The sequence below is a fragment of the Tripterygium wilfordii genome, chromosome 22 (assembly GCF_013401445.1).
Source record: "Tripterygium wilfordii isolate XIE 37 chromosome 22, ASM1340144v1, whole genome shotgun sequence".
Lineage (NCBI taxonomy): Eukaryota > Viridiplantae > Streptophyta > Magnoliopsida > Celastrales > Celastraceae > Tripterygium > Tripterygium wilfordii.
In genome coordinates, this window is record NC_052253.1 from 1,330,067 (window position 1) to 1,353,846 (window position 23,780).

Genomic DNA, 23,780 nt, shown 5'->3' on the forward strand with positions numbered 1-23,780 from the left:
TTTAATATTTTTGTTGTTTAATTTGTACTGATTATAATTTATATTGTAGAGAACGAATATTAGGAAAATGACATGTTACCTAAAAATAATTAGAAAAATAATTTTTTATTATTTTTAAGGGATTATCTTAAGAAATTTTATCTTTAATGGATGGAAGTGATGTAGCGATTAAAATAGAAATGATAACAAAAAATAATGATTTTATTTCAAAATATATGGATTAATAGAATCGATTGTAAGGCATTACTAAAATAATATGCCAGATGTAGTGGATTACCGTAGCACTTCAGTATTTTTGCAGGGCTTTTGCAGAAGCGGATGAGAGATTTACTTTTGGACATTTTTTGATTTCATCGTGTAAAATAGGATAGAGGGTCGTTATACAAGAGCTATTATCGATGCTTAGCGGTCAAGTTTGGCAAATCTAGGGCACCATCTATTGAGACCAAAAAACAAAAACCATTTCAGATGATTTTGATTGAAACAACTTTGTATGATGGTCCTGGGCTACAATTCAAACTATGATCATGATACATTTGGTTGAGGTTGCGTGTATACATTTACTTAGGGAAGACCACATACACATATTACTATATTAGATCGGCCACGCAAGCGGCGAGAGGGCGAGAGAGCGAGAGATCAATTCTGGTCAGTTTTTTGGCTGCTGGAGGTTGCGTCGCATTCAATTTGGTCGAAATCTGTGGTGTACGTCTCTATGGTTACTGTGTATTGGGTGTTTGAATTGATAAGATTTCGTTGGCTTGGAGCATCAGACTTAAGAGGCCATCACCAAACAACAATTGTAAGGTGAGATCCCATTATGGTTTCCTTGACGGAATTGTAACAATCCTTGTTAACATTACTACTTGAAACGACAAATTCTCTTCTTTACATGACAAATATGTCCTAGTTACTACTTTCAAATCTACCCCATAAATATCACACATTTTCTTCCCAAAAAGCCCAACGTTATTGACTAAGTATATAGTGCTCGAGTGGGTGGGCCACAAATTTTTACGGTGTCAAATTTGTCGGTGTTGTGTGAGCTACTGAGTGACGATAGGGCTTATGAAGGTAAAACCCTAAAAATGTTATGTTAGTGAAGAAGTTATACTTTAGTGGTTAAGCGTCATGTGACCTTTACATTAATATTCTACCAAACAACAATAGATTCTTGAGAGGAGAATACAGCAATGGCAGACACCAGAAAGTGTTAATTTTGGCTTGTTATATAAAAGGCCGAATGATGGTAAGCACACATCACCAGCAGCCCAACCATGAAAATTGCCAATGTGTTGGTGGTTATACATTGCAGCAGACGTGGTCCATTTCTAGCAATCTTTGCAAGTCCGTATGCAATCTTGGGTCCATCTCTAATTTGTCCATTATTCTTTCTATCCGTATAGTTTGTCCATTCTGCTCTATTAATATCATATTCTTAGGAACAGAACTCAATTCATTTTCCACATGGTGTGGTGGTTGTACAAATGGTTGAGCTTTCTTTTAAAACGAATTAGGTCCCATTTGGAGCTAAATTAAGTATGTTTGGCTGACAATTCTATATATTTTTATTCGCCTACTACTCAGTTGTAGCTGTATTTTGTTTCTCTGTGTCACAATCTCTTTTACCTTCCATTGTACCAAACAGAGCCTAAAAATGCATGTTGCCAGCCTAGCTAAGCTTATAAGAGTAAAGATACTCAGCTACTCATTCTCTAAATAATACCTTTAACTATGAGAATATTATTCAAGTATTCTAGAATTTATATAAGAGTCTTTTACAAATGTTATAATTTGGCCGGCCTAATCCCAAATGCATTTGAGGTATTACTTGTTCTAGGCTCACACGTACGGTTTTGTGCTTTCTTAACGTCTCAAGCATTATGGAGATAGGTCATCTTTATAAAGCACATGGTTTGGCTTTTACCAAACCCATGTGGGATATCTAACATTTTTTTTTTTATGTTATTCATGGGTCATGAATTGTAAAACCATAAGAGAAAAATCGAGATTAACTAAGAATCAACTCTTAAACCTAACTGGTTAGGAGAGAGTTTTCGCTCTTTGAAGGTTGTAGCTAGGTTCGATTTCCACCGAGCCTATATATAGAATTATCATGTACTATTGCGAAAACCTATTTGTTTATCCAGAAGTGCAACTTGGTTTATGGTTATAAATTAAAGAACACATGAGTCCGTCACATTCTCTTTAAATGTGGTTCATATAACTCAGGCAACTAGGATTGGTTGTTTATCTAGTGAGCTTTGAAAGGATAATAGTGCAAAATTGACATGTCATAAAAAGAAAAAAGGTGTTAATAAATAATAATGATGTCAAACATTGTAAAATATTGTGGAGGTCATTTTTGATTGGTCAAACACGGAGTGCTTTGACCACCAAATCGCTGTAATAATCTTTACACGAGAAGGAAACAGACACCTTGCATTTCCCGACTCCATATCATGTGCAATAAAAGATGGAGAAAAACCTTTCTTAAATTTGTCTACAAAGCGCATAATATCTTTGTGGAGAAGATTTCAAAACTAAATAATAGTCAAATAATTATCGTGAAGGTGTAAGTTGTTGGGAAGTTGATAGTTTTGAAGTTGAGAGTTGATTGGGTCAAGATTGATGGATTCAATAAGTTTCGAGTTCGATTCTCATTAATAGTAATATCATTGTCACCACGTATTGGATTTTTGCTCAATTTATTATGTCATCGGATTGAAAACTTCTATACTCACCAATCTTAATTTAGACGCATATCGAATATTCAAATGATAAATTTATATTATATCGAAAAAAAAAAGTTAAAAGATAAAAAATTTGGAATTCCGAGTCAACCGTCTATTTAATGGAGTATTATAATAATATTTTATAGTCAAGGTTCCGGTAGGGGTTTAAAGAGACCACTTAACCCTAGAAGGTTCCAAGCTTATTGGTGGCTTGCCTTTCGAAAAATGGAGCATTCTCATTCAAAGTGATTAATTTGTACCTAAACACTATCCTTAATCAATAATTAGCATCTAATTTGTTACCACCACCTTTAAGTCGCAACAGTATCATGTTCGCTGTCTTTTAAGCCTAATTGATTACCTAAAATTTAAGATTAAATTAATGAAAATGGACGACTCATGATCGATGACAAGCTTTTTAATATTGCAATCTTGGTCAAATCCAACATATCAACACCATGTTTTTTATACACATTGCTTTCGTACTTACCAAAATATTTTATGACAAACGGAATCTACACTCGTTTACTAAACTATTTTGTCTTCATTATTTTACGCTATTTTGTCTTTTTTCTTCTAATTATTGTGTCTTCATTTTATTCCTTTTTTCTTTTAACTATTTTGTCTTCATTATTTTATGCTCTTTTCTCTTATCTATTTTTGTCTTTTTTCTTCTAATTATTTATTGTGTCTTCATTTTATTCCTTTTTTCTTTTAACTATTTTGTCTCCATTTTACGCCTTTTTTCCTTTAACTATTTTGTTTTTTTTTCTTTTATTTCTTTTGTCTTCAATTTAGGCCTTTGTGTCGGTGCCTTTCTTTGTCAAACGACGTATAACTAGTCTTAAAAATGACCTTATTGTTAGATGTCACTAATTTTATTGTAACATATATACTATTTCATGATTACTCATTAATCACTATGACGAATGATTGGGGGCAGCCATTACAAAATAATGTTTATAATTCAATTAAAATGTCTATACTCTTACAGGTCAAGTTATATTTACTGGACTAAACTTTAACAAACGACATATAAATAGCCAAACAATATTGGCGGCAGCCATTACAAATAAAACTTGAGCGCGATGGTTAGATTATCACAAAAAATGTGCTTAAATAATAAAATACAGAGATAGAAAAGTAGATAAATCAAGTTAGAAAACCAAAAAAGTCTCTTTGGTGTGATTATCAGTAATGTTGTCATTAACGTTAGTCTTTTCCACCGCACTAAACGCGAACACGTCTTGGACAAATAACTCCACATCTATCTTGTTAATTCCGTTCGTATCCCCGCACTGTTCTTCGTTCAAAGGAATATACGGTGGTCTGGAGATCTGTAACACAGAATCCCAATCAACTCCTCTGAAGAAATCGTGAGCTTTGATTCCGTCAAGTCCGATTCTCTGGTTCGGATCCTTTTCCAGTAACTTTCGAATCAGGTCTCTCAACGGCGTCGCTTCACCGACTAGGTCAGGCTGTTTCTTCAAGATTCTACAGAACGTGTCGTTCCTATTGGAACTCTTAAACGGCGTCGTCCCGTACAGCATTTCGTATAATACAACCCCTAGCGACCACCAATCAACGGCGAAATCGTGGCCGTTGCCTGAAACTATCTCCGGAGCTACGTACTCTTCTGTTCCAACGAACGAGTTCGATTTCTCAGTCGAGTCCGAGTCCGTCCGCGCCGAGTAACTGGAACTACATCCGGAGCAAGAGGTTGAGTCACCGGGCGAGATGACCGAGTTGCAACGGAAGAGTAAATGCTTTTGAGTCGGCGAGTCAGGTGTCGTATTGACGCAGATGTGATTCGGAGAGCTTCGTCGTGATTTGGAAGAGAGTTTGGTGGATAGATCGAAATCTACAAGCATTATATGTCCATTCTCTTGAATCATAATATTTTCGGGCTTCAAGTCTCTGTACACGATCCCTTGATTATGCAGATACTCCAACGCAAGAACCATTTCAGCCGCGTAAAATCTGAAAAGAAAATAGATCATTTTATTTTCTAAAACTTTCTCAGCAACCAAACAACAACAACAAAAAAAAAAAAAAAAAAAAACTTTCTTAGAAACCAAATTAAACAACATAAAAATAATTATTACCTTATAAGATCATCAGCGAACGTTCTCTCGCTCTGTTTATTTTTCAAGTAATTGAGATCACGACCTGGACAATAATCAATGGCGTAACCAACGATCTTATCTGTAACGAAAACTCCGCGTAGTCTCGGCAAAAGCGGATGATCAAAACTGCTCAAAACGCTCTGTTCAAAGCAGACTCTTCGATACTCACTCCCGTCATGAATCTTTTTCTCGACAAAATCTCTCGATATCGCCTTCATAGCCCAGAACTCCTCCGTCTCGTCATCTTTGACTAGAAACACCACGCCTTTGGCTCCGCGACCAAGCACCGAGATGACCTTCACGCGCTCAAGCTTCAGCTCATGAAAGTTGAATTTTGGTTCTTCGTTGTCGTTCATGGTGGATGTTTCTGTAGAGCACTTGTTTCTTCTCCCAACTTTCTTTTATAGAAGTGGATTGATGGACTTGGGGTGGAGAAGGATTCAAAAGGTCAGTGCGGGACTTCACCTATCAATGGCTGAAACTGAACCGCGTTAATTTTTTTTGTCCCGTGCCGTCCGTTTACGTGAAAAAGGTCTGTCATTGCGATTTCGACACGTGTCTCGCTGAGATATCGGGATTAGGTGGAGTAATCTGCCGCCGTTAATGGAGCCAATCGTGGGAAATTGTTACTGACTTACTGTAGACAGCCGTAGAGGTCAGCTTCTAGAATGCGGAATCTTAAAAGAGCGCGGGCGTTTGATAAACATTGCCACTGCTGCAGTTGTTCTAATTTACCAATATTTTTGTGGGTCAACTTAGTGGTTCTGCAACGTGTTCATCCATATAAATATAGTATACAAGTTATGGCTCATGAATTTAGTGCACTCTTAGTGGATTATACTATGCAATTAATACTGTCCATAATGAGGAATAATGATATCACATTTTCTGAATAACGTCAAGAATTATTACATCAAGAAAGTCGAAGAAATATTATCTGATAGAGAGATTGATTTGTCTAGTATTACTCTTTCTCCTTTCACGGCGATTATAGAACGAGCATTTTCGTCTTTGAATCATGTTAAAACAACCCTTCGTAACAACAATTTTTATGTAAATAATTTTATAAAAATTTTACGGGGGTCGCAAAGATTCTCCCTCGTTGGCTCCGCCCTTGAGCATATTCGGAATTTCGGATTATTGCTCAATGAGTTGGGTGTGATTAGACCGAGACAACACTATATGTGGTTCACATGAACTGTCAATCCGGCCCATTAAGGGGAAAAAAAAGTAATGTCAAAGGCAATAGTATAATGGGCCATGGGGGAGGTGTCAGTTGATCATCTACAATAAAATTACTTTTAGCCATGAGGGTGTGGAGATTGAAAAAGAAATCCACAATCATTCTAGCTTGGCGTGAAAGGAGTTCCTATTTGTCTAAGCTGAAAAGGTACCATAAACCTGTAATGGCAAGAACCAGTCAGTTACCCACAGCCGGCTGGTTTTCTGCCAGCGATGATACTACGACGGTTAAGTCAGTAGTATAAGAGAGAGGTGATATGTATTGAATTGACTGAATTCAAGAGAGAAAATGAGATACCTTGTGTGTGTCTATGTGTGCCTTTCAATAAACTTTTTATAATTTGGTTTGCACGTGCATAATACAGTTCGAGTTTGAGCTTAGTTAGTTAATAGGAAAAAAAAACTTAAATTACCCTAAAAACTTGGAAAACAATCAAAACTTGGAAAAAAAAAAAAGGGTGATAAAAGCTTAAATTACCCTAAAAACTTGGAAAACAATCAAAACTGTAAGTGAAAAATAAAAAGCACATGTAAAGTGAGCCACTTAACAACACATATACGTATGTGGCCTTCATGCCTCTTGAGCATTACTTAACGTGCGTGTGGCCTATACACATGATTGCAATCAAGACTGCACCATTCCAATACATTCGCGTTAATTAGTTGGATCCCACAAGATGGGCCTGATCCAATTGGTCATATTGGGCACAAGATGGGCTCTAAGCCCAATTACGAGCACAAGGTGGGCTTTAAGTTTTTCCCAATAATCGTCCCCGTGATAAGGTAATACAATAATAGGAAGTCGGAACCGAGCGCCGAAGCAATCAAGCCAACTCATAACCAAAGCAAACAAAACTTGAAAAGGGAAGCTAGGCAGGGCAGCAAACAAAGTACGCAGATGACCTAAAACCCGAACCCAAAAACCAAAAGAGGAATCAACATATAGCAGGAGTGATGACGGTGACCATACCAAATAGAATAAATCCAGCACCGAACTGGGATTTGGGATTTTCATCGTTGATTCTCTTGGCCGACTTTACACAACGAACAGCCAAGAGGGAAGCAGGGGAGAGACGCCAGACACTCCAGTTGGGTCTGATAGTAACAGAATGACTTCCACTACGATATTTGGACAAGACCGAGATGTCTCCTCGGTGTAATACCAAGATCCTCGGTAATCAGGAGTCCAAAAGTAGATCAAATTTACTTAGAAAACTAATCACCTTACTGTAAATTTGCCCAAGTTGGGGAAGAGCATATCTACCCCCGACCAGAACTAAAACTTATTCAACTCATATAACGAGGGATCTTCAGCTATAGGTAAACTATTCTCAACCCTGCAATTTACTTGCCATTAGAGAGAGAACGCGCTCCAAGCACTTTCGATTTCGATTGATAGCTTACTGACTTGAGCGTCAAAAATATCCCCAAACACACCCTCGAGGCCTCTTTTAACTCACGTGTTCTCCTATGCATGCCCTCGGTTGTACTGACTACTGAAGACATAATCTGACGTTAATTCTACTGCCTGATATGTCATCATGGTCATTTACATGGTTTTGATTAAACTAGGTCCCTTGATGGCGTATTATGAAAACTTTTCATATTAAAAAGTATAAATACACTTATACACATACCTTTTGTTTTTGTTTGCTTCAAAATGCACTTCATTTCCAAGCCACGCAAAATAATTCATCAATCACTTCTGTGTTTTCTATGTTTCCAATTTCCACCACCCGCTTGTCAGGGCGTCCAAATTCCATGAATACACCATCCAAGATGTCCAGCACACACACACACACACCTATCTATTATTGAGTTCTAATATGAAGATCACATCAATGGTCCAACCACACATATGCCAGTACCACTTATTTTCCTGATGCAGAACCTAAGACACTGAGATATTTGTGTTCAGTTCCTAGTGGAAACAGCACTTCCCCAACCCCCACTCCTCCCCCCAGCACTTGTGGGAAATATATAGCACTGGAAAAGACTATACTCTGTACTTTGTTCATATATGGTTAGTGCCACTGCCAAATGGTAGACCCATGGTTGGTAACTCAATTGATCCACATTATTTATTGTACGAACAAAAACAAATCTGACTTCTCTTCCAGGTCCTACATACGAGGAAAAAAGAAGAAAAACTAGGGACGATTTAAGCCTTTGCTTTTTCATGAACAGAGAGTTTCTTTCTTTTTCATTCTTTGAATATCTCATCTAGCTGATGGTGAATCTGAAATGATAAATTGCAGGAAATGTTTAGACTGCCAATGTTACATTATTCAACGACACAACTTAACAAGGTTCTTCATTATTCAACATTGTGTCAAGAAATCATTTGTCTTTGAATTCATCAACAAGTGCCTGTCAGTATCTTATTATTGCAGACAGGATAAAGTTAGGCATCAACTGTTCCATTGAAGACTTTCACAAAAAGAAAGGAAAGGGGAGGGAGCATATAAAGCCAAAAATCACGTCTCTCCTTCAATACTCACTTATCCATACAACCATTCATTCATTGATAACATGTGAACATTCCCAGCTCAAACAATTCAGTAGAAAAGCCATCAGCACCACAAAAATAATGATGAGCAGCGGCAGCAGTTAGCACAAGAAATACTAATACAGAAGTTGTAAATATCAAACTTTAATAAGTAAAGCTTATACAGTGAGTGGGCTGTGTGAAATTGTGGATTGAAACAAAAATCTTATGCAGGGAAATTCTAGTGGGACCAAACAATCATTTTTAGCAGACAAGTGAACAAGCCAGCAGGCATTCAAGCTATTCAAATCCAATCATCTAAAAACCAAAACATGTGAAGGAATTAATGCTCAAAAGCACAAGACAAAACCTTACTAGTAATGCTGTAATATATTTATTCACAGCGGCCTGAAATTGATAAGTCTGGTGAAAGAGAATTTACAAAACGGTGAAGAAGATAACATGCCTGAGTTGGCTGGCTTGAGGATCAAAATGCCTGAAACGGAGAATGAATGTACACAATGGTTGAAATTCATACTTTCTGCAGAAACCATTTCATTAAGCTGTGTGTGTAAGATTGACAGCCCGGCTAAGTCTCTCAAGAATACCACTAGCTTTCCTTTTGGCCCTTGAAGTTCCATCTCGAGCAAGTTTAGAGATAGTTGCATTTTCTTTCTCCTCTTCCCTAATTTCCTTCCACTTGGTTCGATCGTTGAAGCAAATAGTGTAGAGGATTGCAATGGAGTTCTCCTTAATCCGTCCACAAGTGCTCTGCCTAATGATTCTAAGCAAGGCAGGCACAGCTCCAAGCTCTCCCATTTCTTCAACAGCCCTTCTATGACTAGAAAGCATTGCGAGAATAGCTAGCAACTCATCAACATACACACCGTCAATAATCTTCTTCACTATGACCCTCACTGCACCATCATGCGCAGCTCTTGCCTTGTTTTCATGTATAAGACACAGGCTAAAAATTGCAGAAGCGACATCATTCATTGCCAATGGATGCCCCTCTTCTATAAGGTCAATGAGAGGTTTTAAAGCACCTGATTTACCAATAAGAACCTTATTGGAGTCGAGAGCAGACAATGTGAAAAGCGCTGCTGCTGCATTACTCCTTGTCTCAACGGTTCCTGATTTTAAAGCTTCCATAACAAGTGTAATAACCTCTGGAGTTTCAGCAACAAGCTTCTTATTGTTGTCATGAATAGAAAGATTTAACAGTGTAGTGATCACGTCTTCTTGGAGATCAGGATGAGACTCGATTTGATTGAGTGGGCTAAGCAACTGAGGAATGGCATCAACAGACTCACCAAAAAGTGCCCGGAATGATGGCATCTTCTTTGTCAATGATCGGAGCTCCTTTGCAGCTTCCTTTTGTTCAGAAATAGTTGAGGACATACTCTTAAGCAGAGAAAGAAATCGTTCACGATCATCTTCCGTGACTCCTAATTCGTTAATATATTGAACAGGGTCTGCCAATTCTATCCCTTGGCTCTTACACCATTTTGTTATCAATTCCCTCATTACGTTATTAGCAGTAAGTACTGTGTGTGACAACACTTGTTTAGTTCGAGGGCATGTCCTATTGCCTGCTTTCAGCCAATTCTGGATAAAGGGTCTGTCATAAGTCTGCACAACAGAAACAAACAGAACAAAAAGATCAAGATTGAGAAACTCGTTATAAGCAAAGTAGAAACATCGATAAATGCAGCAACTTCGATGAGTTTAAATTATTAACAATCTTAAGGTAACAGGTATTAACGAACCAGACAGCAATGTTTAAGCAAAAAACTTAATATTACTACATTATCTATGCAAAGAGTGATGGTCGGTCAAACTATATCATCCTAAGGACTCTCATTGTCAATGCAAGAAGAAAAACAACGTAGTGTGAGATTATAATAAGAAAAAATCAACTTGAATTGTCCAGATTTCACCCTGTTAAATAACTGCTACTTTTCACAAACTGCATAAACTTCATCATAACTTTGTTCCACCAATCCCAGATATCGAAACATCTCGGAAGGCATTAAATTTTTAAGCAACCCTAAACAAAATACCTTAGGCTCCTTCTCACTAGACAAAAGATCCTCAAGAATTCTGTATACAGAATGAGAGAAGAAAAGACACTAACATTCCCAAAACAGGAGAAGCCAAACTGATGAGAGTTATAGAGCAAATAAACCCTAAACTATGTCCCTATGATGAAACAAAAAAGCTCCAGAGAATGTAGAAGCACAACATTCTAATACTCAAATTCCATTTCCTTTCTTTTTCATTTATTTCATTGTCTCTGAAATACAAAAACAAACTGAAATACCAGTAATTGAGAAACTAACCTGTCCAGTAGCGACAACAACGGGATCTTTCATCAATTCTTTAGAAATCGGGCACCTGAACTCCAGTGGACAGTCTTTTAACTTCAAAGAAATCGATTTCTTGCTCAACTGGAGTTCCTTGAGAGCATTAAGTGTATCCTGCGCTTGATCGATGGTTTCGATACTGCAATTCTCGTTTTGAACTATTGAATTCACCAGTTTCATCAATTCCTTCTTCAATTCCGCTACCTTTTCCATGACCGTCGGATCCGAATCGAAGACGCCGGTTTTAGCCATGAATCGGTGAATCGAGAGTGTGGGTTGGGGATGGCATCAAAAAACGGTGTGGATTAAAATAAATGCTTTGCCTTACAAACACAATAAACTAGACTTCTGTTATCAGTAGTTTCTATAAATGAAGGAGAGTGGGGGAGCATGAATACTATTCTCTCTCCTGTGAATTTAATTTTCTCTCCCCCTTACACTCTTCTTAATCCCCGTGAATCATGGTTAAGCAAATGTGGGTGGAAAAAAAATCGGTTACACGTTCGTTTTGAGTCGGACAAAATAACGTGTTTATCAAATATTTATATGATCGGACCTCAATTCAGATTGGATTTTAGGTTTATTTTTAATTGATCAAACTCAAATTTGTTTAAATTCATACAATAATCTAATCTAGGTCAGGGCCCAGACAAGTAAATCAATAAGATTTATGTGTTTGAACCCGGATTCGATTTTAAGTCGGACAAAATTTGTATTTGCGTTCGGATTTGAGAAATATAATTTATGTCCAAACTTACTTTAATCTAAATCGAACAAATTCGATCATCCGGATATAGTTTTGTCAAACTTAATTTTTATTCGGTGAGCGGGGAATAGGGGAGAGATTACACAAAATATACGCAATTTTTTTCGTAGGAGTTTAGGGTTTTAGTGCAAAATCCTTTTGATATGACAAATGATATATATGAGGAATTCTCACATAAGCCTCTAAAATAAGAATGTAAAATAAGGATCTATATTTATATCATTAATTTGAAATATATGAGACCCAAAACATTGGGTCTCATTTATTATTTCCCTCATCCATGCTATTAAAAACTAATTCTTATTTTGAAGTGAGAATTTCTCTTTATATAAAAAGAAGTTGGAAGATGATTTTATGTTTGTACTTTGTATGGTGGAGGCAGGGCCCACGTGGCCCAAGATGTAGACAATCACAGAATTCTTGGGCTGAACAGCTGGCATGCCGCGTGCCGACGTGGGTACTTACTGGTGGCTTGCTTCAGTTCACTTCACTACACGAGTACACGTTTCCTTCGACTGTGTTGCGTCGGTTGATCTAATTTTAATTTTTTAAAAAAATTATAGTGGATTGATTTTTCATAAGAAAATACGAAATAAAAAAAAATTCTTTTTTATGGTTGAAAATAATGTATAATAAATATATTTTCTTTGGCTCTTGATGCATCCACCGTAGGGCTGTGAAAATTAATCGAAAAAACGAACCGCCCGACCGAACCGACCGATTGGGCGGTTTATATAATACATGTAAGTGAAAACCGAATTGATCGGTTATGTTAGGTTAAAAAAACCGAAAATTCGGTCGGTTTTTTATTTATCAAGACAAACCGACCAAACCGACCGAAATTATATATTTATAAATATTAAATATATAATATAGTTAAGTAAGTTAAAGTTTTACAAATGTACAAATTTACAAGTTTACTTATAAAGTTATAATCTTTTATTCTTAATAATTTCTTATTACTAATGACTTAAATATATTATAATGATAATTGTAATTTGGACCATTGAATTTTGAATCAATGGCCCAAGTGTGGTCCTTAGACCTTAAATTCGTTTTTTACTTTAATCTTTCAATCTTTCTTTACTTCTTTGAATTATGGATATTGGATGTGCAACATATGCCTTATGGGCAAGGGCCAAATGGCTATTTAATTTTTCACATATTTAGCTAGTATACTAAGTTAGTGTATCAAGCCCAAATATTTGACCAATAACCAAAAAACCGAAAAACAGACCATAATAACCGAAAACCGTTGGGTGGTTTTCATGTCAAGTTAAGCGTGACCGTTGGTTATCGGTTTTCTATATCTAAAAAAATCGAAATTTCGGCCCGGGTGTCCCAATGTAAAATAACCGACCAAACCGACCGATTCACACCCCTAATCCACCGTGACAATAAATTTTAAATGTTCAACAAGTTGCTCTGAATGGTCAAAATTAAACATCATATTTTCTAAATTATTTGTAAATAATAAGAATATCACAATAAGAATTATATAATGCGAAATTTGATATGCATTAATAATCTAATAAAATTTTAACAAAAGGATGCCTTAGTTGAGTGGTTAAGGGCTTGACCTATGATTGATTTAACTCAATTTCAAATCTAACAAATATCAAATTTTAGAAGAATTTTCATAACTGCACGACAATTTTTAAAGGTGAATCGCGGATCAATCAAAAACTACGAATTAACAGCAAAATCAACCTGATTGACTTGAAAAATGCAATCGAATCCGATCTAGCTAACCAACAGTCCGAGCCGGTTTCAATAACATTGTTTGAAAGCCTAATTTAGATTGTTCTTTATTTTCAGTTTTAAAAGTGTTTGTGAACCAGTCCTAAACCTAGGTTATCACAAATTTGTGCAAAACTCCAATGCGATTAAGGAATTTTGCAAGAGTCTAAGACAAGCTAGTCTCTCCATATAAACCTCACTACTAGTTAATAATAGCAATTTTTTAAAATAATCTCCATCAGTCATTCTCTTTGTCGTTTATCCATTTTTGCGAAAGCGTCGGTGGGATATATAGTCATGGACGGCAAAATTGATTAACCTAATTATTAAACTTAGCCACTAAGTTAATTTATTATCCTAAACGTAGGCATTAACGTCTGCCTTTAGACTTTGTATATTTTAAAGAAGAATAATCGATGTTTACTATTGGTGTGATTGTGACTATTCAACGATAATTACTTTTTGATGATACCATTGCTTCGTTGGATTAGTCATTAGTGATGAACACTTTCTAACCACTTTAATTAAAGGATGAACACATCATCTTTCGGAATGGTAATTTCACTAGTCATTATGTTAGGAATCAACATTCCCAACTAACAACGCATGATAGAATATTAAAGAAGCATGAATAAAAGAGACAAGATTTTAACATTGTTCACCCAATGTAAACTATATCCACTACTATGAGAGGAGTTTTTTTTTTATTATTATTATCAAGAATAAGATAGGGTAATATAGTTTTTGGTCACCGAAAAATATGACCCAATTCAATTCGGTCATTGATTTTTTAAGAGTTTCAAGTTAAGAATCCAAAGTTGAAAAATGTTATGATGTGCACATTGAAAAATATGTCAATGTGTGTAAATTGAAAAAAATTTACACTTTCAATTCCCAAATTGAAAACGCTTGAAAATTTTGTGATCGAGTTGAACTACATCACATATTCAATGATAAGATATAATGAGTTATTTAGATCTTTCAAAGTAATAGTCTTTAGGCAATAAATTAATAAATTAATTACATTATTGTGATGTCAAGTTGTTCTCTCAATTGAAATAGCCATTTTTACCCTCACAAGTTTTTCTTCTTAGAATTTAAGGTTTTAGAATAACTAATATTTCACATGGGATCGACGGCATCATAAGTTCGACCAATATCTAATATTCTTAGCTAAATATTACTAGCATGATTTATCATTTAACCATACAAAGTAATTAAAAAAAATGGCTAAAATTTTCTATTTTTTTTACAATACAATTATCAAAAAGGGGTTTGGTGGGCAGTCAAATATATATTTTTATGGCGGGAGACATGGGAATTTTAAGACGAGCGTTTGTCGCCATTTTCATCCCATCCTTTTTTTATTATATATATAAATATATTATTTTACTTTTTCCTTTTTAATAAAATTACTTTTATTTTTCGGTGGTCATTGGTCAATGCGGAGAATCCGTCGCTCTTGTTGGTCCACTTGTATAGGTGGACGTGGGTCCCGCTCTCATGCCGACACATAAGCTTCAATGCCAACTCGGATTTCTGTCCGCACTTGAAAATAGTGGGTGGCCAGGCCAGGTGGGGACTATTGTCACGTGTCCAGCCATGCTACTTCTAACGTGTCTTGACTGTCTGCGTTATGTATTTATCCTTAAAATAATGGCTAATAATCGTGTCACGTGACAAACGTGGCCTGGAATCCGGATTCGTTAAATTTGCGACGTTGACAGCATGGATTCAAATTCCAAGGAACACGAAATAGTCCCTCAACTGTGATGTCAAAAAAATTTGATACCGCGGTTCCTCACAGTTCAGGTCAGGGTCCCTGCAGTTTTCTGCGGTGCCGTTCGATATGTTTTAGTGTGAGATCACATTGTTTTAAATTTTCAAAAACAGATCCGACGGTCAGAATGCCCCACTGACTACAGTTTCCACTGCAGAGTGCAGATACCCCCAACTTCTCACGGTTCTACAATTTGGGCTTAACATGGGTTCCGACAAACTTCTAGGCAACAAGAGGCCCAACTTATAAAAAAGTAGATGGCTAGACGCCAAAGATTCTAGCACGAGTTGAAGTCGGGAGCCCAACCTGAATTATGTCACGGCCCAATTATTTAAGGCCTCACTAATCTTGACCCATGTGAAGCAGAGTTTGAGCTGTACTGGCCCATGAAGACCTTTCGTCCTACAATGAAAGACTTGCCCTTCCGTTCGTCACATGCGGCTCTGCAGGTTCCGGTCTCCATCTCCAGGCCTCACCACGTACAAGACATATCTAACACAAAATCCAGAATTCGGACACCAACGCATGTGGGGATATCTAAGCTAAGCATACTATTTCAGAGTCTACAACGACAGTGCTTTTTCTTCAGTTCCATCTGCCACGGATAGAGATTTTGAGTTTATATGTGCCCTTACTTGCAAGTCCAAAGTAGTTTCTGCCCCATCCACTTAACATCCAAAAAACCCTCCAAGGCTCCAAAGGACAAAGGAAAACTGCACCCCAAGTGTAGGAATTAGGATCAAAGACCAAAGCTTCCTCTCCATTATACAGTTGTATTTTTCAATAACAAATATTAAAAAGAACCTTATCCATCAAATACTTGTTCCCTATCTGACGCAGTGCGGAAGCTAGAACACTTGAATTTGTTGAATATATATAGCATGCATAAGTCAATATAGTAATAATTGCATAAACAATGACCAAGTTACACAAACAGTAACATACATTAACAAAACAGTAACATAAATGCAATTGCTTATATTAAAGAATACTAAACCAAAACGTCAAGACAATTGATAGGAGAACAGCAAGGAAGAGCGAGGTACGGTGTGCACCGAATCTCCTTAAGGTGAATTTGCCCCAGCCACTTGGTGTCAACACTTCCGGACAAGCACCTCCCAAGATACAACGCTCTTTTTGTGTAGGTAAGTGACACTTCAATACCACACAACACTTTCGAACCAAGAAAATGAATGTACTCTCAGATTTGTGAACAAAAGAATAAGAGGAGAATAATAGTTTTTTGTAGTCTCTCAACTCTATAACTAAGCTCTCTATTTATAGTAGAGCATTTCAACAAAATGGTCCACAAAATCAGCAATATGGACTGATTTTTAGGACTCATTATTGACCCACTTTCATGGTGAAATTATCTCCACTAATCATTGACCATAAACAAACCAAGAAATTTGTGGGAGGACCTTAACTAACTTTGAATTGGTCATATTATGCACCAATGTATATGAGAATTACACATGAGTGGAAAATGTGTCTTGGAATGAAGTATATTTCATTCAACTACACTTAATGATATTTAATATCATTATTTTCCAACAATCCCCCACATTGAATGATAATAGACGATAATTCAGACACGGAAGTTAGTCTGAGAGTACATTAGGAGAAGTACTGCATCGAGATAGGTAGCTTTTGGCTTTGAACCTTCCTTAGTGAAAACTTATTGGACTCACTTAACTAGTCAATGGACTAATGCCTTGAACTGCCAGTTGTTTATGTAAGCCTAGTCAATAAATCTCACACAGCACTAATCCAATTCATAATTGGTTCTCGGTTGTGTTCATTATTTCGGCCCTGAACATCTTGGGTTCAGTGAGTGCTTTAGAAAATCCCGCCTTTAAAGATTTTCATAGAGTCGGCCTTACTCTTCACTCACATAGGTGATATCCTATCAAGAGTATCCTCTAATACTCCACTTGTATTTACAAGATATAGGTATCATTAAAAGCATTGCTTAACCTTGATACTCACTTAGCATTTGGTGCATCCAAGGAATGGGTTGGAATTAAAATTCCAAGGTACTCACTTGAGTTACACAAACTTGTGTTGTCCTATTGAACCTAGTCCATGGGATCTCCAATTGCTAGGTTAGGTTTCCATCTGGATAACTCATTATTATAAGGCTTTCAAGCCCATCCCCCTCGATGCGCAGTCAATTTGCTCTCTACTCAACCCCTTTGTAAACGGATCCGCTAAATTGTCTTTAGACTTCACAAAGTCTATGGAAATTATTCCATTTGAGAGCAACTGCCTAACGGTATTATGTCTACGACGAATATGTCAGGACTTACCGTTATATATCATATTTTGTGCCCTTGCAATTGCAGCTTGATTATCACAGTGAATGCAAATTGCAGGCACGGGTTTCGGCCATATGGGAATATCCTCTAAAAAGTGACGAAGCCACTCTGCTTCTTCACCAGCTTTATCCAAAGCGATGAACTCCGATTCCATCGTTGAACGTGCTATGCATGTCTGTTTTGAGGATTTCCAAGATATTGCCGCACCCCCTAGGGTGAATACATAACCGCTAGTTGATTTCGACTCCTCGGAGTCTGAAATCCAATTAGCATCACTATACCCTTCTAGAATAGCCGGGTATTTACCATAATGCAAAGCATTCTCCTTGGTTTTATTCAAATACCCTAATACTCTTAATAGAGCTTTCCAATGCTCATGTCCAGGATTGCTTGTGTACATGCTTAGTTTACTGACAGAGTACGCAATGTCTGGCCTCGTGCAGTTCATAATATACATGAGACTGCCTATAACCCGAGAGTATTCCAACTGTTCAATACTGTTACCAGTATTTTTATGTAAGACTAGATGAGGGAGAAAAGGATTATTAGCATCCTTGATGCCATGTCCTGTAAACCTTTCAATCACTTTCTCAATATAATGTGATTGAGATAAAGCTAGACTTTCCGAATTTCTGGAAATTTTAATGCCCAGTATCACATCTGCTTCACCCAAGTCTTTCATATCAAAATTTTTTGATAGCATTTTCTTGGTACTATTGATTATCTCAATATTACGTCCAAGAATTAGCATATCATCGACATTTAGACAAACAATTACACATTCGTCGTTAACGACTTTGGTGTAAACACATTTGTCACACTCATTGATTTGGAATCCGTTCCGAATCATCACTTGGTCAATTTTCTCATGCCATTGTTTAGGAGCTTGTTTAAGTCCATATAATGACTTGACAAGTCTACATACTTTGTGTTCTTGTCCTTTGACCTTAAACCCTTCAGGTTGTTCCATATAGATCTCCTCATCGAGTTCACCGTTCAAGAATGTAGTTTTTACATCCATTTGATGTATCTGCAATTCATATAGTGAGGCTATGGCAATTAGCATCCGGATGGATGTAATTCTCGTGACCGGTGAATAAGTATCAAAGTAGTCTAGACCCTCTTTTTGTCTAAAGCTCTTGGCTACAAGCCTTGCTTTGTACTTATCTATAGAACCATCAGCTTTAAGCTTCTTTTTGAAAATCCATTTACATCCAATTGGTTTATTCCCCGGAGGGAGATCAACCAATTCCCAAGTATGATTACTTAGAATGGATTCTATTTCGCTGTTTACAGCTTCTTTCCAAAATGGAGCTTCTGGAGTTGACATTGCCTCATTGAATGTCTGAGGCTCACTATCTATCATGTATGTTAGATAGTCTGAACCAAAGGATTTAGAGATTTTTGATCTCTTGCTCCTTCTTGGTTCTATTTCATCAGCCGCTTGATTCTCATTCTCAGAATTCGATTCTCTAACCCTTTTCTGAGAGTTTTCTGTATTTTTATAAGGAAATGTTTCCTCAAAAAATTCAGCATCTCTTGTTTCCATGATTGTATTAACATGGATGTCATCAATTTCAGATTTGTGTACCATAAATCTGAATGCACTACTATTTTGTGCATATCCTATAAATATGCAATCAACTGTCTTAGGTCCAAGTTTAATTTGCTTTGGTGGAGGTACTGCCACCTTAGCAAGACACCCCCACACTTTCAAGTATTTGAAAGAAAGTGTTCTTCCTTTCCACATTTCATATGGAATACTGCCTGTCTTTTTGTGGGGCATTCTGTTAAGAATATAATTAGCAGTTAAAACTGCTTCCCCCCACAAGTTTTGAGGTAAACCAGAATTTATTAACATGGCATTAACCATCTCCTTTAATGTCCTGTTTTTTCTTTCAGCAATCCCATTTTGCTGAGGAGTGTATGGTGCAGTAGTTTGGTGGATTATTCCAAAATTTGCACATAACTCATCAAATGAGGCAGAATCATATTCTCCACCTCTATCGGACCTAAGAGATTTGATCTTTTTATCAAGTTGAGTTTCGACCTCATTTTTATACTTGATAAAAGCGTCCAAAGCTTCATTTTTGCTCGCTAATAAATAGACATAGCAAAACCGAGTACAATCATCTATGAAAGTGATGAAGTATTTCTTTCCACCTCTACTTTGAATAAATTTCAAATCGCATAAATCACTGTGGATTAATGCTAGAGGCTCAGTGCTTCATTCAATATTGGAAAGGGTTTCTTGGCAAACTTTTCTCCAACACAAGTTTTGCATTTGTGATTGACATCCAAATTAAATTTGGGAATTAAACCTAAGTTTGCCAATTTCTACATTGTACCATAGTTTACATGTCCTAATCTACCATGTCATAGAAAATGAGACACAACCATGTAAGCTGAAGGCTTTTATTTATTAATAATAGTCTTTGGGTACAAGAATTTAGACTTTTCATCTATTACAACGCAGTTGGCTTTAAAAAACCCATCAGCTATTCTTGTCCTTATTAGGACGCTTCCTGCAATCTTTGGCCCTATGTCCAGGTTTGTCGCAGACAAAGCAGGTGCCCTGGAACTTGTTGGTTTTCTCTTTAGGCTTCCCTTTTTCTCTTCCCATGCTTGGGCTTGGAAGTTTCCACCAGGTGGGCCTTAGGATTTCTTGGAAGTGCTGCCTTCTTCCTGTTGTCCTCCTCAATTCTCAGGCGGATTGTCAAGTCCTCCATGTTCATCTCCTTGCGTTTTTGCTTCAAGTAATTCTTGAAATCAGCCCAGCTGGGAGGAAGCTTATCAATGACTGCCGCCACTTGGAATGACTCACATATAGACATTCCCTCAGCCAGTAACTCATGTACAATGATGTGGAATTCTTCAACTTGGGTGATGACAGACTTGCCATCCACCATGTTGAAGTCAAGAAATTTGTTCACCACAAATTTCTTAGTACCAGCGTCCTCAATTTCGTACTTCTTTTCAAGAGAGTCCCAAAGCTCTTTGGCTGAAGAGATGTTGGAGTAAACATTGTACAGGTCATCAACTAATCCATTAAGGATATAGTTCCTACACAGATATTCATTATCCTTCCACAACTGGACTGCTGCTATAGTCGTTCTGTCTTTCTCTCCTGGTGACAGAATTGGACACACCTCCTTGAGGTACTTGGCAAGACTCAATGTGGTCAAATAAAACCGCATCTTTAGTTGCCATCGCTTAAAGTTCTTGCCGGTAAATTTTTTCGGCTTTTCAGCAAGAACCATTACACAGCTAACTAGAGGAGTCACAGTCCTCTCATCAGCATAAGCTGGAGCAGCAGGCTCAACAGAAGCAGTCTTAGGCTCGCCTCCGTTAGGAGCAGCCATACCTCCAATAGGAGCAGTCACACCACCTGGGTTGTTCAAACCACCAAGCGTTTTTTCATCACCTCCAAGAAGGACGGTGGATTTCTTAGTGTTTTGATTTTGAGCCATTGTTTTTCTACACAAATCAAAGTGTAGAATAAGTAACACAATTATATTAATAATTCTAAGATATAACACCACAAAATTAACACAAAATTTAAAGTCACAAAAAGCTTTGTCGGCTTTCTCAATTAGAGACTTACAACTTTAGCAACCAGATCGTTCCCAGGTAAGAGGGGGCCTTCCGTATATTACGGCGCACAATTAAATAACCTCTTTCCTAGACAGAACTTTCTAGACATTGCTTAGTCATCGTTAAATCACTAAAAAGATTACCAAAATATTTAGATAATTAAAACAATTAAACTTTGTTTTAATAAAATCAATATAACACACTGAATCATGCAGTTAGAGATGTCACAAATATTGAGACATACACGGTTAAAAAAAAATTTAATTTAATTTTTCATTTGGCAGAGAAGCAGTTAAGCATATAACATGCTTTGTTCCAATGAAATCAATCCAACTATAACAATTGCACCGCACCAACAACAATAGTAATTTTATATGACAATTCACATGCACAAACTTATATGACAATTCATTGATTCTGCACTAATCGATTTTTTTTTTTTAATCAAGTTGATATGCACGTACATATAAAGATGGACAGATGCAAAGTTCGTTCAATATAATATGCAAGCATGCCGGATTTAACAAAGATACAAAAGCCAAAATTCACCTTAAGATTGTTGAATATATATAGCATGCATAAGTCAATATAGTAATAATTGCATAAACAATGACCAAGTTACACAAACAGTAACATACATTAACAAAACAGTAACATAAATGCAATTGCTTATATTAAAGAATACTAAACCAAAACGTCAAGACAATTGATAGGAGAACAGCAAGGAAGAGCGAGGTACGGTGTGCACCGAATCTCCTTAAGGTGAATTTGCCACAGCCACTTGGTGTCAACACTTCCGGACAAGCACCTCCCAAGATACAACGCTCTTTTTGTGTAGGTAAGTGACACTTCAATACCACACAACACTTTCGAACCAAGAAAATGAATGTACTCTCAGATTTGTGAACAAAAGAATAAGAGGAGAATAATAGTTTTTTGTAGTCTCTCAACTCTATAACTAAGCTCTCTATTTATAGTAGAGCATTTCAACAAAATGGTCCACAAAATCAGCAATATGGACTGATTTTTAGGACTCATTATTGACCCACTTTCATGGTGAAATTATCTCCACTAATCATTGACCATAAACAAACCAAGAAATTTGTGGGAGGACCTTAACTAACTTTGAATTGGTCATATTATGCACCAATGTATATGAGAATTACACATGAGTGGAAAATGTGTCTTGGAATGAAGTATATTTCATTCAACTACACTTAATGATATTTAATATCATTATTTTCCAACAGAATTCATTCACGACGAAATCAAGAAACTTCGAATCCACCAATAACAGAATTGGAAAATTGGAAACATAAAACGTGCAGGAAAATTAATTAACTCCGTTGGATTACAAAACGATGTCTTTTTGATCTCCTTCCGAATCTCAACTTTAGGTCTTCAAAATCAATCCTTGGAAACATATTATAATAAAGAAACACACAAGTGAATCAAAAGTTACGGATAGTCAAAGTTGAAAACTGAAACTTTAATTTCCAAAAACAGCAACTTCAATTTCGATTTCGATTTGGATTTTTTCGAACACGTTCCAACTTCTCAAGGAACTCTTCTGTAGGCCGTTCTACGTCAGTCCCCTCCACTTGGAAAGAACTCGACCCCCAGTTATGATTTGACTAAAAAGAGTTATCTTCACCATGATACTCAAAGAGAGTTGATCCTTTGAAGTCTTCGTGTCCATTGGTTGAATCTGTATTCTTCCATCCCAAAGGAACAAGTATTTCGAATAAATATAGTTTGTTCAATATACTCATGAACTCAACAAATTCCATAAAATTTTGGACGACCCAAATTCGTAGTTCTCAACATCAACTCCTTGACAATCTCTAATATTGAGGAGCTAATAATGAAATTAAAATCCCCAACCCCAATAAAATCAACATGTTGCATCTCACACTTTGTTGCCAAATTTATAGAATTTTGAGATTGGTGAATAATATGGTATTCAGTTGAATATGCATCTTCAATCACAACAATTTGGTCATTATGGTGCATAAGTTCTTCTCCAACTTCTTCTTCGATCAAAACTTCTATAAAATCACTAGAACATGTATGCTCCTCAGGCTGTTGTAAGATTTGATTAGTTTCAATTCCTCCGGCTAATTGAGAATTTTTTGAATTTTCTTCATACAATATCCTACCTTCATCAAACTTCAAATCATCATCACCATACACATCATCCGCGACTTCTTCAACATCATAATCATCCTCCATGAGGTCGTGATGTGCTGGTTGCGGCACCTGTCTACCACGGTTCGCCTGTGGATTCCATAGGTTGACAGCTGCTTGGCCATCAGGGAGATCTTGTGCCACATCACGAGCATCTGCGCTTGCTGCCTGTTGATTTTGGCCAGCGTTGACTCGCAATTCGCCAAGCATACGCAGAACTTTGGTCATCTGCTGCCTTTGTTGGGCCATCTGTTGCCTTTGTTGGATCATCTGTTCTGTCATCTGTTGCCTATGCTCATCAAACGCAGTCCATAGATCACCTATCCTTTGACCAGCGTCGTTGGGATTGCAATTCCGTTCTGTGTTGGACATATCTGACAAGAAAACGACCTGCTCCGATGCCACTTGACGCAGTGCGGAAGCTAGAACACTTGAATT

The 23,780-nt window shown here is 36.9% G+C and overlaps 4 protein-coding genes across 4 annotated transcripts; all 4 read right to left on the minus strand.

Annotated features, from left to right (window-relative positions):
- Positions 1–3,718: 3,718 nt before the first annotated feature.
- On the minus strand, positions 3,719–5,346 carry LOC119991358 (serine/threonine-protein kinase OXI1-like). The gene is made up of 2 exons (XM_038837725.1): positions 4,841–5,346; positions 3,719–4,715 (listed from the first exon to the last, which is right to left on the minus strand). The coding sequence occupies exons 1-2, from the start codon at positions 5,215–5,217 to the stop codon at positions 3,893–3,895; spliced, it is 1,200 nt and encodes a 399-aa protein (XP_038693653.1). The 5' UTR covers positions 5,218–5,346; the 3' UTR covers positions 3,719–3,892.
- Positions 5,347–8,725: 3,379 nt separating this feature from the next.
- LOC119991359 (U-box domain-containing protein 9) lies at positions 8,726–11,367 on the minus strand. Its single transcript, XM_038837726.1, has 2 exons — positions 10,934–11,367; positions 8,726–10,223 (listed from the first exon to the last, which is right to left on the minus strand). Exons 1-2 carry the CDS (start codon positions 11,207–11,209, stop codon positions 9,150–9,152), a joined length of 1,350 nt encoding a protein of 449 aa, XP_038693654.1. The 5' UTR covers positions 11,210–11,367; the 3' UTR covers positions 8,726–9,149.
- A 5,567-nt stretch (positions 11,368–16,934) lies between these two features.
- On the minus strand, positions 16,935–18,927 carry LOC119990972 (secreted RxLR effector protein 161-like). The gene is made up of 4 exons (XM_038837123.1): positions 18,856–18,927; positions 18,577–18,753; positions 17,601–18,048; positions 16,935–16,984 (listed from the first exon to the last, which is right to left on the minus strand). The coding sequence occupies exons 1-4, from the start codon at positions 18,925–18,927 to the stop codon at positions 16,935–16,937; spliced, it is 747 nt and encodes a 248-aa protein (XP_038693051.1).
- Positions 18,928–20,158: 1,231 nt separating this feature from the next.
- On the minus strand, positions 20,159–21,264 carry LOC119990973. Its single transcript, XM_038837124.1, has 2 exons — positions 21,236–21,264; positions 20,159–21,038 (listed from the first exon to the last, which is right to left on the minus strand). Exons 1-2 carry the CDS (start codon positions 21,262–21,264, stop codon positions 20,159–20,161), a joined length of 909 nt encoding a protein of 302 aa, XP_038693052.1.
- Positions 21,265–23,780: the final 2,516 nt, after the last annotated feature.